General features: G+C 49.0%; 1 protein-coding gene across 1 annotated transcript in view; it reads left to right on the forward strand.

The window, feature by feature from the left end:
- The window catches only part of TENM1 (teneurin transmembrane protein 1), a 1,327,579-nt gene that overhangs the window by 1,042,916 nt on the left and 267,681 nt on the right, over positions 1 to 16,982 (forward strand). The window contains exon 23 of the mRNA XM_086918499.1: positions 11,929 to 12,083. Within this exon, the coding sequence (XP_086774625.1) occupies positions 11,929 to 12,083 (155 nt within the window). The remainder of the gene's footprint in view (positions 1 to 11,928; positions 12,084 to 16,982) is intronic.

Here is a 16,982-nt window from a genome sequence, read left to right on the forward strand (position 1 = left end):
TGAGGTATCCTCATCATGAAGGAAACCCTTGTGAAGAAATATGACCTCACCCCAGAGAAGTACAGGTAGAAATGTAGGGACAGACATAAGCTACCCCAGCAGTCCTGGGTGTATTTTGTGGATTTTGTTTGCAAGGCACTGGATGGTTGGGGGAAGGGTAGTGAGGGGAATGGTTAAAAATGGTTGTATGATCTGTTTAAAAGAGAGCACATGTTCAGTAATTGTTTTCTAGAACTGCGCAAACAACTTGAGCGATAGTAAGCTCATTGACCCCATGGAGTTTGCTAAGGAGGCGGAAAGCTGGCTCAGCACCTAGGTCCACAGGAAGGTATCTGAGGGGATCGCTACAAGATTTCATTGGGTCACCAATCAGAAAAAGAAGGGGGAGACAAATAAAAAAATAAGGAGTTCTCCAAAAGTTCCCAACCTAGTTCTAAGGTTCAAGACTCCCAATCTCGGCCTGGACAGAAAGGCTCCCAAATAATCAGTCCTTACGGAAGGCACCCCCTTAGTGCTATGAGAGGCAACAGGTTGGGTACTGCAAGTGAAATGCAAGTTTCCCAAGCGTGCACAGCGCCCCACTGGTGGGTAGACACTGGGGTTAGTCAGTGTAGTGTCCGGGGAGGAGATTGTCTCAGATAGAGTGGGGGACAGCATAGAGGTTACCCGGTTGTCCCCGGGTGAGAGAGAAATGGTGCAGAGAACTCACATGCCTGGTAACACTAAAAAATCCTTGCAGCGGGTCCCTATCAATGGGGGGAAGTTGGAGGCTCTGAGAGAACCTGGAGTCAGCATGACAACTGTCAGATGTCATCAGATGACCTCAGAGCAGGTAGCCCTAATGCATTCCACCAAGTTGGTGCAGACACCAACCATGAGAGTCACTACCGAGTGACTCTGGTTTCCTTTGCGTGGGGGGTGGGTCTCAGGCTTCTTGAAGCTAGCTGTGAGTCCATCCATGCTTGTGGATTTTCTGCTCGGCAATTACCTAAGCACACCATCAGGTGGAGCTCACGTCTCATTTGAAGAAATTCGGGTTTTCTGAGTGTGTGTGTCTGACCACACGGTCCATGGCTGCCCGAGTCGGTAGTCAGAGGACTTAGAGCATGGAAGATTGGACCATGTGCCTGCCAACAAGAGAAAGGCGAGGGGCTCGACAAACCCACTTCTAAAACTCCCAAGACCAGGAGGAGGCTGAGCTTGAGGGTGATGTCCAAGAACTCACATGGGAGGACATTGCCACCCTGGGGAACCTACAGGCGCTGGCTAACTGGCAGCAGGAAGAAGGTTCCACCAGGGAAGAGCTCTGCAAGGTGCAGATGGAGTGCCTTACTGTTAAAAGCCTAGTGTGACAGGCTGAAGACCATGCAGCAGAAGACACCTCTGGTGATCACCTGATTTACTGGAAACATGGTCTCCTGTATAGTGAGCCTAAGGTTTCTGAGTCTTGTCTAACCTGTGTATTGGAGGTTCCCAGGTGCTACTTCATGATGTTTCCCTAGCAGGTCATCTAGGGTAGGACAAGACGTTTGAAAGACTTGTCTCCAACTTGTATTGGCCCCGGGTTAGGACACCTCTTATGTGTTCTGTAAGTCGTGTCCTACCTGCCAGGCCAGTGGCAAGTTAGGGGGAAAGCACAAGGCTCCTCTGCAGCTATACCCTGTCATTGGCACTCCCTTTGAATGAGTGGGCTTCAGCATTTGGGGCTCCGGACACAAAGACAGCTCATGGCAACTGGTTTGTCCTGGTCTTTTTGGACCATTCCACCCGGAACCCGGAGGCTATACCTCTGAGGGCAGTCACAGTGCCTGCATGGCCATGGCACTGATGGTGATCTTTACCTGTGTAGGATTCCCCAAGGAGGTTGTATCTGATAGTGGTACCAGCTTCATGTTTGCATGCATGGATCCATGTGAAAGGAGTGTCAGGTAACCTATAAGTTCTCACTTTCTTACCACCCCCAAATTAATGGGCTTGTTGAGAGTTTCAACAAGACCGTCCAAGGCATGATCATGGGCTTGTCAGAGTCCTTGAGACAGAAGAGGGATATCCTCTTGCCTACAGGCAGGTACCACAGAAAGGGGTTGTCTTCAGCCCCTTTGATCATCTGTACAGGCACCCTGTGAGAGGACCTCTCAGTTTGGTGCATAAAGACTGGGAGCAAGCTCCCAGAAAGGCCCCCGAGGATGTGGTCAACTATATGCTGGAATTCTATATCCAGATGAAGCTCTTGTGTAAGGGAGCCCAATAGAATGATTTGCCAGCCAGGAGGCTATGAGACTGTGGTATAACCATAAGGCCACTATGGTAGAGGTATAGCCTGGCCACCAAGTTTGGGTAATGGGGACTGTGGAGACCACTGCTATTGCCCCTATGTGGTGAAAGAGCACAAGAGTGGGCGCCTATACCTGGTGGACTGCAAGGACCCCAGGATCTCTTCAAGGGTTTTGCAAGTCAATCACCTAAAACCTATGGGTGGGCGGAGTTCAAGGAGTTCCACTACGCAGAATTCCACAGAGTTGCATTATGACTCTGTGGCATTCCGCGGAGTCCTGCTACCCTCTAATTATACAGCAGAGGTTTGGAATACCCACGTGTGATGAAGATTCTATTCAAGGCGAGCACCGAAGGACACACTGCAGCCACTTCAAGCAATGATCAACCAATATCTCACATTTAAAAACATAGCCATCAAACAATACTTGACGTTTTAAAGTTTTGAAAGCCACCCTCCAACGCAACTTTGATTTATCTACAAGTCCCACCTTCATAATTAGCCCACCTCTGTCAGGGCAGACCCTCTCATCACTCACTTTCATCTGGGGAAGATTTTTGGCCCACTCCTCCGCCGCCATGTCAGGAGAACCAGACATGTTGGCGTAGGTTGGCCATTTCGGTTTCTTGGGGTGAGAATGAATGCCTGGCGATGCAGGGGAAACTTGCAGTGGCACTGGTTAAGTTGGCAACACTGTGTTCCCCTATAAAATTATGTGTGCACTGTCTCACATAATGCACTTCCGTCGGAGATTTGTGGGAGAAGTAGTTCCTAGTGTCTTGGAGTCGGAAGTCTTTACGGTAGCGGTGTTTGTGCGCTAGAAAAGGGCTAACTATTTTTAGTGCATAGCATTACATTTAAAAAGCTAAAATTAATTCAGTTTTGTTGCACGTATTTCCCTGCTCTTTAAATTTGCAGAAGTTGTAGGTATATATATCGCCACCGAGCATGTTCCTGAGAAAAAGCTTACAATTTAAGAGCAAGCGTGATTTTGTCAGCTTAAGATGGAGAGCACTCATAGATCTGTAAGAAAGGCTCCATCCATAAGGGGATACACACCGCTAGATATCGCTGCCTCATCTGTGATGGGCCACAATGAGCTGGCACTGTTCTTGGAGGAGCAAGACCTGGAGAAGGTAAAACACATGTCATGCACCCCAGACAAGAAGGAAAACTAACAGTTTCATTGTGGACTGGGTGAGGGATGCACACTGACTCTTGTGGCTGTGGGGAAATGAGAGCCCTAGACATGCAACAATTCACTCTGCTTCCTTGCTGCTTTTACCCATGTGTTTTCTCATTACTTCAGTTGGCTCACAGTTTGGATTTCCTATGAAGGTACTTTGGTTGTGGTTCGCCTGTGGCTATTGTTTTCGTGTGAATGGGCTGTGGTTCACCTGTGGCTGTGGTTGCCTTGTGAGTAACCTAGTGCTGTAGTTGGCCTATGGCTGGTCAGTGGTCGCCTTATGTGTGGCCTTGTGCTGTGGTTGGCCTGTGGCTGGGTTGTGGTTGCCTTGTGAGTGACCTTGTGCTGTGGTTGGCCTGTGGCTAGGCTGTGGTTGGGCTGTTGTTAACATATGTGTGGCTTTTGGCTGTGGTTTGCTTGTGGCTGTTGGTGGCATGTTCTGTGATTGCCCTGTGTGTAGCCTGTCGCTGGACTGTGGTGAGACCCCAGGTTTTGTCCACAGCTATTCCCCTCAGGGTGCCGAGCCTGAGGCCTCCTGAAGCTGTACCGTGACCCACGCCGTCTCCCAGCAGGAGACACTGCACTTTGGTAATATTGGACTATGGACGCCAGCACAAGGCTGTGGGGGGAAAGTGGACAGGGACTGGGCTTGTGGGGGCGAGAGAGGCTGGTGTTCTGGGGCTTAGGGCAAAGGGGTGTGCTGGGGAGCAGAGAGAGACTGAGCTTGTAGTGGAGAAGGCAGGAGCTCCGGGAGAAGTGGGGAGAAGCTAGGGTTGTGGGGGTAAAGGCAGAATCTGCAGAGGGAGTGGAGACAAGGTGTGAGGGTGAAGACAATAGCTGCAGGGGAAGTGGAGAGAGGCTGGGGTTGTGGGGGCGAGAGAGAGGATGGAGTTGTGAGTGAAGGCAAGAGCTGTATAAGCAGGAACCGACAGACAGCAGGACAGTGTCTGTGGAGGTTCAGGTCAGATAGGAGCTGGAGGGAGGCCGATTGGTGCGTGGGGGAGTGACATAGCCCTCGGAGAACCAGACCCTTTTGGGTCTATCCTAAGCACTTAAATAAGGCACCAAGACCTGACCCTGGCACCAGGTGTAGGAGAGTGGGGTCTGCAATCCCATGGTCACCCCAGATTTTTGCTTTTTGCTTCACTGGTTTACGACTTTCCCTGGCTGTGGGCCTGCTTATCAGACCCACAGCCTAGCTGTTCTCTCTCTAAATTGACATCCATGTACTTTAGGTGCATTTACTAATTGGTATTGGGTCACTCTTGTAAGTCCTTGTACAGTGTACCATAGGTGCCCAGGGCATAAGTGAACCCAAGGCCTACCAGGGGCTGCACCATGTAATATGCCACCCCTGGCTGGCCATCCAAATCTGACACAACTGGCTGATCAATCAGCTGGGGCAAGGTGGTGTAATCACCCTTTGCTGTAGATATAGTATGCCTATATCTAACCCTGAAATGGACACATATACTCCTATAAGTCACTCCTATGGCAGGCCTTAACAATCCTGGAGGCAGAGTGCTTGGAATTACGTGAGATAGTGCTCTGGTATGAGCTCAGCCTGTCTACAGCTTTCGGAATCAAGTCCTTTAGCTGTTTCCATGATAACGCTATACCATATACTCTTAAGTGCATTATAATCCTTGCGGTTATTGCTAACTTTGGCATAGCATTATCAAAACATGTTGAGTAAAGACGAATTGGAATACTACCCCCTCTCCAATTCTGGCGACGGGGGTAGCATTCCAGCCTTTTAGAGGGACACAACATGTACCTAACTGTGAACCCCGGTTAAAGTTAACTCGAGCCTCAGCATCACAAAATGGATGCTGCCACCACAGACACAAGTCTGACCTCCTGCTGCTGGGAGTCCTTCCAGCGGGGGAGGCCTGGACAAAGGGTTTCCTGCCTTGGGATGTGCTAGCACCACCCCAGACAGGATTTTGTGTATTAGGTAGGACAGGGCTGAAAGGAATGAGACATGCCTGGGGCACACAAGGTGCCCTGTGCATACACCGGCTCAAACTAGTTGCCTGGGCACTCCAGCCCGAGCTCTGGCGTGAAACCACCTGACAAAGGATAGGGGGTGTAACCACCCCCCTTCGTGGTCCCACCCATAGGAGGGACCTAGTGATAGTGCAGCCCCCTTTAGCAGGATAAAGGTAGGAGCTGGTCCCATTCCAGATCAGATTAATCCTGACTTGAAACTCTACAAGAAGAAACTCTAGACTTCGCCATTCTGCTACAGAAGACTGAAGAAATCTCCCTTGTGTGCAAGGAGTGTCCACCCTGCACAATTAGGCACCATCAAGCGTCCAGCGGCTTCACTTTGTTGTCTTCCCTCGAGGATCCAGACTTCAGAGCCCAACGAGACCCAGACTCCCAGACCTCTCCGACCTCTACCTACATCTGCAGCACAGCTGAGATCCGTGGGTGCGACGAGACACGTGGGACCGGCCATCTTGGAGAAACTGCACTTCGCTTCCAGCACGACTTCTGAGGTATCCTCGACAAAGTGCTTTGGGGACTGAGAAGTCCCAGCCCCGAGCAGTGCCGGCACCAAAGACCAGCCCTCCAGCATCCACGAGATCTGCGTGGGGCCCTTCTGCCTGTTTGCTGCTCGACGCGTTGTCTGGTCACTTGCCGGCTGGCTAGTGGCCTCCTAGACGATGATCCACGACATCAACACCACTGGTCTGGTTGCTTCAGACTGGCCCTTGCTTCCCTGCAAAGAAGAAGCACCCCGGACCCTCCTGGTCCGCACCAGACGCCTTTTCCACTCACCGCGTGGGTTGCCTTTGCCAAGGCCTGTTGATGCTGAATCCGGAACCAACACCGCCGCCAGCGAGAGCCTGCGTGGGACAGCTCGTGCCTCCATCCTGGTCATCGAAAACACCTCCTGGTCCACGTGGCTGCAGAGTCAAGCGTCCACTCCTCACCTGATCGCGACAACAGCATCTCGTTCCTTCCTGGTTCCACTCAAGTCACTGGCTAGTGACTTTGAACATTGTCCCCTCTGCTTTCAGGTCTTCAGCACTCCTGATCCACCATTGGATCACACCGGACATCTTCCTCCTGGTCGCCTGCAGCATCTTTTCTTTCAGGCTCCATAGACTTCAACGCAGAAACCCGACACGACTTCGCACCTATGCACCCGCAGCCCGTGGGTGAGGTAACAAGAGTATTTCGGTGCTCAAGGGTAGATTGACTCTCCTAGTGTCCAGATTCACAGTCGTTTTAGTCCTAACTAGTCAGGATTGTCCGTACTAACCTTTTTCTTGAACTGTACTTTCCATAGACATTGTTACGCATCTCGCATGTGAGTTCACACTCTGCACACGCCTTCCATGGGCCTCCTATTACTTACGTAAAGTTAGGGTAGTGTAGTCCCAGCGATCCTACAGCCTCTGGACAGCTCCATTCCTTCTATCGACTTCCTTATACCACTTATTTAGTATATGGTTTGTTGCGCCCCTAGGGCAACATTGTAACTCGTGCAACTTAACGTATTTTTCCTAAGAGTATTGTCATGTGCTTAGCCCTCTGATCTTATAAAGAGTTCAGAGGTGTTTGTTAGTTAATAAATATCTTGTTTATTTTCATAACTACCTGTGTGGTGTCCTTTCATTTGGTATTCAAGGGGTTATATGTGGTAAAACAGCTGGCTTCACATGCCAAAAGAGTTTAGCCTAAGACTGCTTTGTCCATGCTACCATTAGGATAGCTGGTCTATAAGGTTGACTTACAACCAATCACCATAAGGGTTGTTTGAACTGATACAAGGTGATCACTAGAATTAGTGAGCATCATATGTCAGGCCAACTTCTCACACCAGGTAAAACACGTGAGCGTCTTAGTAGCGCCTTGTGCCCCCAGGCTGACTGGACAGACCTGTATGAGCATGAAGAAGCTGCCCCATAAATAAAGTCCTAATCACCACTTCCTAATCTAGCTTTACTTAACCTTGAGGACAAAGACCAGTGTTGAAAGGGTTGTCCCTAAATTTACCCTAAATGTACCATCAGTGTTTACTCTTCTTGCCTTACTAACCTCATTCTGTTGCTAATCCTGAACAAGAGGTGGGTGGTGGGGAAAACCTGCTCTACGTGGCGGAATCCGAGTTTTACCTGCACTCTGCGCTCACCACCGGAGCGCAGTCCAAAAATTCACAAACTCTGCCTGCGAGTTAAACATTCACCCCTACTAAAACCCCCACTTCGAGAGGTTTGTTGTTACCATGCTCCTGGTTATGGAGTGAAAGTGGAGAGTGACTCTTTCCCCAACCTCCTTGCTTCCCAGGAGCCGGATGGGTCAGTGGAGAGTGTCAGCCTCTACCCTACACTGCTCTAGAACAACAGATAGACTGTCACCAGTTGCCTTGCTCTTCTCCCTTACCCCAGGACTCACTATATAATGCACCTGTGATAATAGTACTGGGTAGAGCATGCCTGTGAAGAGTAAGATCTATAGGCTGTCTGACAAGGTGAGAGCCAGCATTAATTAGGAAGTCTCCAAAATGCTAGAGATAGGGGTCATTGAGCTCTCAAACTGGTCCTAAAGGTCCTAAAGGCTGCTCCTTCAGGTGCCACCTCTAAACTTAGGTTCTGTGTGGCTTACCGGGAGCTCAATGTGGTCACCAAGACTGAAACACACACTATCCCCAGAGCTGATATGCTCTTAGATCGGTTGGCAACTGACAAATTCCTCAACACGTTTGACCTAATGTCTGGGTACTGGCACATTTCCTTGCCCGAATGGTCCAAACTGAGGTCTGCATTCTGGAACATAGAAATGTACTTCCAGTTCGGGGTAATGCCCTTCGGTTTGAAGAACTCCCCTGCCACCTTCCAGAGGAAGTTCAACCAGGTATCGCCTATCTAGACAGCATTGCCATCTTCAGGTCTAGTTGGAAGGACCACCTGTGCCAACTCGGAGAAGTGCTTCAGAATTTTCATAGAAAATCCAAACCATCCTGGCTAGGGATCCACTCAGGACCCAGTCAGTGGTGAGAAACTTCTTAGGCCTCACTGGTTACTACAGGAGATGTTTCAAGGGGTATGATACTATTGTTGCACCCTTGACAGAGCTGACCTCTAAGAAGCAGCCCAGACAGGTGATGCCATGTGCACTGCACCATTGCTCAGGGCCCTGGGCTTTTCCAAAGCAATATTTGTCCAGACCGACACCTCAGAGCATGGCATAGGGGCCATGCTCTCACAGCTAAACGAAGAGGACCTGTATAAACTTGGAGCCTTCATTAGTAGGAGTCTACTTCATGGGAAGAAAGGAGGAGTACAATAAAGAGAGAAGCCGTTGCAGTGGTCTGGGCACTAAAGAAGCTAAAACTTTACCTGTTTGGTTCTCATATCCAGGTTCAGAAAGACCACTGACCCCTCGATGGCTAATGCAGATGAGGGATGAGAATCCCAAACTGCTGAGGTGTTCTGTGTTCCTACAGGGTTTATTGTTGAACACCTTCCTGTAACAGACCCCACCAATATTGATGATCTGTCCAGAGTCTTCTGCCTTGGTGAAGACAACTTGCAAAGGCTTTCAGCTAGGGGGGAAACATTTTTCTCCTGTTTTGCTGACCTCATGTTTGCTGACCATAGGACTCCGCGCCCATTACCACTGCTGACAAGTGCTGTGTTGACCTGCTGCCTGCTGCCGTCTTGCCTGGGTGAGAAGGACTGGATTTCAACTCTGACCCAAGACCCCAGAGTTACTCCCAGGACTAGTTGGCTTGCCTCCTGATCAGAAGCCTCAGGGACACAACAGACTTCCAACAGCTTTAATTAAACCTAGCACCTGGACTCCGCCCTTGGTGAGTCCTGCCCACTAAAGTTGTGGCACCACAGGCATAGACCATTGGAAATGGGCCTGAAGGTGCTTAGCCAAGCCCAGCTGATGTGAATTGACGTGAAGCCCTGTGAAGCCTCGCTGCACAGCTGCCAGTTTCATTAGAATCAACACAGAGTGAAACAAAGCCTGCAAAGCCTTGTTGCACAGTTCCCAGCTCATCGGAATCAACACAAAGCCCAGCAAAGGTCTGCCACACAGCCCCCTAGAACCGATGCAAAATTATCCAAAGCTGTACAACATTCTACAAAGCCTTGCCGCACAGCTTCATTCGAATAGCCGGTGGGTGATGCAAAGTCTGGCAAAGCATTGCCATGCAGATCGCGCACCAGGGTTTAAGGTAACGTGTTCAGCGGTGCGGTCCGCACTCCATCGCGGTAGGCCTGAACTTGTGAATTTGTCCTGGTACAGTGCGACCAGATAACCACAGTTGGCGCTTTGTGTTTTTTGGCACTATTTTCACTGAAATCAAAAAACTGCATGTCTCTAGTTTTACTGTTTGGATTATTGTTGCTTTGGTCTTGTTTTATTTATTAAAAATAACTCTATTTTTCTAACTTGGTGTGGAATCATTTTTACGTGGTGGTTTTCACTTTATTACTGCATGAAGTGTTGTACAAATACTTTACATATTGCTTATAAATTAAGCCAACCAGAGGATAGGGCACAGATTAATTTAGGGCTGACTCATGCCTCACCCTGACAATGATTGTGGTTGCTGCTTGAGTAGGGTTTCATCGAATTTCTCACACTCCATAATTGTACTATTAACTGCATACATTTGCGCAGTGGTAAGTTTATGCAGTGGAATTGAATGGATGGATCAAGATGTGGTGTGCCTTGTGATCTTGTGGTGACTCACAAACTCTTTTCCGGCCTTTTCCCACCCTAGACATGCTCAGATTTTCTCCAGTAAAGGGCACTATCAGTGTGTGAAGGAGAATTGACACAACTTGTTGTTCGAATATGAATTTACTTTAAAAAAGCAAATGACAAGAGGCACTTTGCAAAACAGGGTCAGTTGGTTTAATTAAATACTTTGGCTGGGAGCACAACCCACGGAAACGGGTCTGAGGAATGTCTCAAAGTACAATCAATAAGATTGACTTTTTATACCGTTTTGGGTGTCATTAAAGTACATTCTGTGATCCTTGTTTGGTAAAAGAATGCAGGCCTTGCCTGTGTAGTCATAAATAAAAGGTCGCTATTAACAAATACAGGTGGGCCGTGACCTTTCGTGGACATGATGTGGGTCAGTTGGTAGTCTGTGCTGATGTCCGGCTTGAGGGGTGCGTTCTCACAGCGTGGACTGTGTGTGCTATGTCCTGATTGGCTGCGTGTTCGTAAGCCCATTTGGCATCTGACTTTATGGTGTTTGGGAATGCGTGCACCCCTCTGGTCATGTGTGCTTTATTGGTGCCAATTTCCCTGGACCACTGTGGTGTCACTGCGATTATCTGGGGGAAGGACCTGGGATTCCTGTTTGCACGTTTGTCTGCTGGCTATGTGCCACCTCACCTGTGACCTCTCAATCAGTTCCTGCAGGCCTAGGGTGCAGGACATGCCTAACCATGTATTTCGGAGTCGGATTGATGGAGAGTTCATGATGGGCAGATTTGATAACAGTGGTGCGATTTGAGTCATGTATGTGAGAGTATCATTATAAGCATTAGCATAATTTTTATTAATGTCAACAAAGTTAACACCCCAAACTTTATGGGGGTGTAAGGGAAGAGGTATCGCCACAGGAAAAGTGGAGAGAAAAAAAGAAAAAAGCGTGAATGTTAGACAGAACTGTCTTTCCACAATTTGTAATTATGCTCTGCATACTGTGCAACTCCCACTAATTACCCATTTGATTACAGCCCCTCTATGACTTCTTGCACTCCAATGAAGAATGCATGCAGGAATCAGTGCTGTCTACCAGTGTCTACATGATTTCCACCCATTGTATGGAGTTTTCCCCAGAATACTTACTCTTGCTTTTCGTATGCAAAAAAATGTCCAGTTGCCCTAGGAACCTATATCCTGCAGATCACTTAGGATTTCAAGCATAAACCCATCTGTGAATCATCTCTCTTGTTGAGCTCCCAGTAGAACCCTCTAGAAGAGAGTTAACAAAATGTGTGAACATCACAATAGAGTCATCCAGGAATATGAAAAACCTAAGAAATTGTAAACTGGGACTGTTGAGCTCCGTGACTGAGTACTCTTAAGACACAAAGCCTGAAGTGTTGAAGTCACCAATTGAGCCATATTTGTGGTTTTTAATTTTACATGTGTGATGTGTCACATTTGGTGGGGGTCAAACAATACCATTTGAAAGGTTGAGCCCATTAAAGGAATGAGTGGGAGGTCATTGTAACACATACCAGCAGTTATACAGGTATTATTTATTTGATTTGTATAAGTAGCAAGTGATTCACTTGATTTATGCCGACCAGAGTGAAATGTTGGTAACAAAATGGCAGAAAATTGAATTTTCATCTAGCATATACTAAGTTGAATATTACTTCTACTTGCATTACCTGCTTCTATTTTAATTTTGCAGCCAACCCATTCAATAAAAATGTTTGACTGTATTCACCCTATGATTCTTCTACAGGTATCACTATAGATAAACACGGGCTTGTTTACTTTGTTGATGGCACCATGATTCGAAAAATAGACGAGAAAGGTATGATCTCCACCGTGATTGGTTTGAACAGTCTGACATCAGCACAGCCCTTGAGTTGTGATGCGGGAATGGACATTACTCAGGTAGGTCATAATATGTTTCAGGCTATGGTACTAAATTTGTTGGGTGAGGGAGGTTATCACTTTTTCTTAATTGTTACATTAAGTATGGAAATTAGTAACTGAAGAGTACAGTCTCTGCGCACACAACCATTCATATACCTTTATTGTCTCCTTCCCTTGTCCTTCTGCATTACATCTTTGGAGTGTTTATCTCTTCCTCTAACTTCCTCTACAACCACTATGCTGATGTCATGGAATTCTTTACTGTGCACTCCCTCACTTACTCACACTCCCATCTGCCTTTTGGCCTTTGCTGCTGGTTGGCCATTTGTTGTACTCCACAATGGAAACAGAGGAGTTACTTATCTTCATCCAGTGTTTACTGTATGTTTACAAGGGACTGAAACAAGCAGAGGGCGGAAGGCCACCTAAGCATTAATGACAAGGGCCCAGAGTTATCAGTTCACATGAAAATGAAAGCACTATTGTATAATTATTGTATAACATAATTTCTAGTCATTGAGCAAGCACATGGGCTAAGTGTTCTTTGCTGTTGAGTGCCATATGAATTGTACTAAAACTTATTTTTGTGAAGCTTGGTATTAGTTGGTATTTGTTGGAATTGGCCATTTTTGCATGGTCATCCCTGAACTTTTTGCCTTCCTCCTAGCCTTGTTTCTGAAATGGTGTTGGTGGTTTTAGGACTCTGAGCACTTTAGCACTGCTGTCCAGTGTAAAGTGCATGTGCTCTCTGTGGTAAACATGGTGAGATTGGTCTACACCTGTTCGGCATATTTAATTTACCTGTCAGTCCCTTGTATAGTGGTACCTCAGATACCCAGAGCCGGTAAATTAAATGCTACTGGTAGGCTTGCAGCGCTGATTGCTCCACCCACCAAAATAGCTTTTAAAAGCTGTCTCAGGCCTCCTCCATTGCAGGGCCTGTGCGCACAGTGTTACTGCTGCTGTGACGTGGGACCAAAAATGGGTGCCATGTCTGTGAACCCCCATTTTACTACATATTAGTCACCCCTAAGGTAGGCCCTAGCTAGCCCTATGGGCAGGGTGCATTGTAGGTAGAAGGTAGAACATGTACCTTAAGTGTGTGACATGTTGGTTTCTCAGTGCTGTGAGGCTGCCCTCTCATAGGAATGCATTGGGGATTCCCTGATAAGTGTTTCAGTGGTAATTCCTGAAATGAGAGGAGCAGTGTGGTCAAGTTTGGTAGGTTTGGAGTAGTGATAATAAATGCTATGCAATGGTGTGACAGGGGCTTGTGAGGTGTGTGTGGCTCCAGGGAGGGCCAGGTGAGTCAGCTCTACGATGAATGAGAGATCTGCATTTGGACTAGTGGGAGGAGTAGTCACCTGACCCTGAATAGGTACGTGTCGGTCTAGGTGAATGCTGGCTCCACCCCTTGTGGTGTGTCTGATGACACAGCCCCAACCTGACAAAGGAGCCTACCCCGCATTGGGATAGAAGTAGAAGCCCACCCCGCAATTATGCCCGTTGGAGCAGGAGCCCACCCGCATTTGCATTTATTTAGAGCCGGGAGCCCACCCCGCACTGGAGGAGCCGCTGCGAAGAGCAAAAACGTAAGTCAGGTGCCCGTGTCTGACTGTGGGCGGGGCCTGAGCAGTTGACAAAGGCCGGAAGTCAGCAAATGCAAAAGCGGGGCTCCCGTGAGGAGAGGGAGAGCCCCGGGTGTCGCATGGTGACCGGTGAGAGGAGGCGCGTCCAGCACGCAGTCCCCACGGCTGAGGAAGCCCGGAGATCGCCACAGCAAGAGCACTCTCCTTCTCACCCCGCAAGGAGAAGCCCCGGTGAATGGGGCTCCCTATAGTGCTGTTGGTGCCTTTTCCCCTGCCCAGAAGAGACCAGGGAAGTGAGGAGAGTCCCTGGGAGCAGTTGCCCACCGAGGCACATTGTCGGTGCCTGGAGCCAGCCGGGACGAACCAGGTTGGCGCTTACTGAGGCACCGCAGTGCCAGGGCTGAATTCCTTTTTGGGGGCAATTTGTTGGTAAGAGTCCCAGAGTGGGGCTCCAAAGGCACCGTAGGTGCCAGTGCTCATTTGTGCCTGTTTGCCACAGCTGCACCGCAAGAGCGGGCAGCTGCAACACGGGGCATTTTCTTTTTTGTGTGGAGAGGGGAGTGAGATATACTCCCCCGCCCCCAGAGCAGTCTGCACGTTGGTCTGCTGCCAGTGGAAGGTCCTAACTGCATGCCCTGACATTTTGGACCAAGGGCATTTGAGCCCCACAGAAGTCCAGTTGGCCTGGGTTCAGCTTTATGATGTTGATAGGGTGTCAGGCCCTATGGTAATGTATGCACCTGGGAAGTGCCACTAAGGTGCCCTCCTAATTGTGAGTTATTGCATAATGTGTCTACGGAGGTTGCGTAATGTGATTATGGGTATGGGTTTTTTTCCTACTGTGATGCAGAAATAATGTGTTTATGTTGCTAGATATAATGCTGAGGTCATTATTGTACCAGTAGTAACTGGTTATGTTTTATTTCTACTATGTGTGATTATGATTCTAATGTGTTTATGGTAATACACAGGCTATTTGCTATATAACATTGTGTGGAGTTTCTTTTGTGGTGTGCCTAGTGTGTTGCTGCTGTGTGTGTGTTGTGCAAATGCTTTACACATTGCCTCTGGGATAAGCCTGACTGCTTGGCTAAGCAACCAAGGGGGTGAGCAGAGTTTTTTTTTAAAGAGTTTTATATAGCTCGATCTTGACCCGAATCGGGTATCCGAGTGCTTTACATGAGCACCAATTGCATTACATGAGGACACGTTCCTTTTGTTAGGCATGGGGAGATTAAGTGATTTGCGCAGTATCACAGGAGGTTCAGCGTTAGCGTCATTGCCAAGACTCAAACCCAGTTCCCCAGATTCAAGGTTGACTGCCCTGGCTGGTAGGCCAACTCCTCTCTCCTTATCTTCAGCGTTTAACTCCCTTGCCCTGACTAGAGTGGTGGTTTCTGCCTGGCTTAGGCGCATACCCTAGCCAACCAGAAATCCCATTTCTAACAGTATTAAAATGTTATACCAGTTCTAAACGAAGATGTGATCTTACTTTTATCCAATATATCACTCAGTGGTTTCTGTACAGGGCCTGCTTTCACTTATTCTGGGAATAATAATTAAGCATGGGCGAAATTTGTGAATTCCCAATCCGCGAATTTGCAGATTTGCAAATTCGCGATCCGCAAAATTCGCGAATTTGTGCGAATTTGCAGATTTTTTTATTTTTGCGTGTTTGCGGGGCGCTTTGCGTGTTCGCAGGGCGATTTGCGTCTTTGCGGGGCGCTTTGCTGTGTTCCCGGGGTTTTTTTTGTGCGAGACCGCGATGCGCCCTTTGGTTCATCACTGCCACCCTCTCGTTTTTTGTGCCCTTCTGCCCTCTGCCACACTTGTTCTTGTGCCCGTTCTGCCCTCTGGCCCACTCGTTGTTGTGCCCTTTTGCCCTCTGCCCCACTCGTTTCTGCCCTCTGCCCCACTCGTTTTTTGTGCCCTTCGGCCCTCTGCCCTACTTTTTTGTGCCTATCTGCCCCACTAATTTTTGTGCCTTCTGCCCTCTGCCCCACTCGTTGTTGTGCCATTCTGCCCTCTGCCCCACTCGTTGTTGTGCCATTCTGCCCTCTGCCCCACTCGTTCTTGTGCCCGTTCTGCCCTCTGCCCCCCTCGTTGTTGTGCCCTTCTGCCCCTTGCCCCACTCGTTTTTGTTCCAGTCTGCCCTCTGCCCCACTCATTGTTGTGCCCTTTTTGCCCTCTGCCCCACTTGTTTTTGTGCCATTCTGCCCTCTGTCTCACTCTTGTTTGTGCCCTTCTGCCCTCTGCCCACTCGTTTTTGTGCCATTCTGCCCTCTGCCCCACTCGTTGTTGTGCCATTCTGCCCTCTGCCCCACTCGTTGTTGTGCCTTTCTGCCCTCTGCCCCACTCATTGTTGTACCCTTCTGCCCTCTGCCACTCTCATTGTTGTGCCCTTCTGCCCTCTGCCCCACGCGTTGTTGTTCCGTTCTGCCCCTTGCCCCACTCGTTTTTGTGTCATTCTGCCCTCTGCCCCACTCGTTTTTGTGCCCTTTCCGCCCTCTGCCTCACTCATTTTTGTGCCATTCTGCCCTCTGCTCCACTCGTTTTTGGGCCATTCTGCCCTCTGCCCCACTTGTTTTTGTGCCCTTCCGCCCTCTGCCCCACTCGTTGTTGTGCCCTTTCTGCCCTCTGACCCACTCTTTTTTGTGCCCTTCTGCCCTCTGCCCCACTCATTTTTGTGCCCTTCTGCCCTCTGCCCCACTCGTTGTTGTGCCTTTCTGCCCTCTTCCACACTCAATGTGGTGCCCTCCTGCCCTCGCCCCACTCGTTTTTGTGCCCTTCTGCCCTTTGCCCCACTCGTTGTTGTGCCCTTTCTGCCCTCTGCCCCACTCGTTTTTGTGCCATTCTGCCCTCTGCCCCACTATTTTTGTGCCCTTTTGCCCCACTCGTTTTTGTGCCCTTCTGCCCTCTGCCCCACTCGTTTTTGATCCATTCTGCCCTCTGCCCCACTCGTTGTTGTGCCCTTTCTACCCCCTGCCCCACTCGTTTTTGTGCCATTCTGCCCTATGTCCCACTCGTTGTTGTGCCCTTCTGCCCTCTGCCCCACTCGTTTTGGTGCCCTTCTGCCCCTTGCCCCACTCGTTTTTGTTCCATTCTGCCCTCTGCCCCACTCATTGTTGTGCCCTTTTTGCCCTCTGCCCCACTTGTTTTTGTGCCATTCTGCCCTCTGTCTCACTCTTGTTTGTGCCCTTCTGCCCTCTGCCCACTCGTTTTTGTGCCATTCTGCCCTCTGCCCCACTCGTTGTTGTGCCATTCTGCCCTCTGCCCCACTCGTTGTTGTGCCTTTCTGCCCTCTGCCCCACTCATTGTTGTACCCTTC

Source organism: Lissotriton vulgaris, chromosome 4_1 (genome assembly GCF_964263255.1).
Source record: "Lissotriton vulgaris chromosome 4_1, aLisVul1.2, whole genome shotgun sequence".
In the NCBI taxonomy this organism is placed as follows: Eukaryota; Metazoa; Chordata; class Amphibia; order Caudata; family Salamandridae; genus Lissotriton; species Lissotriton vulgaris.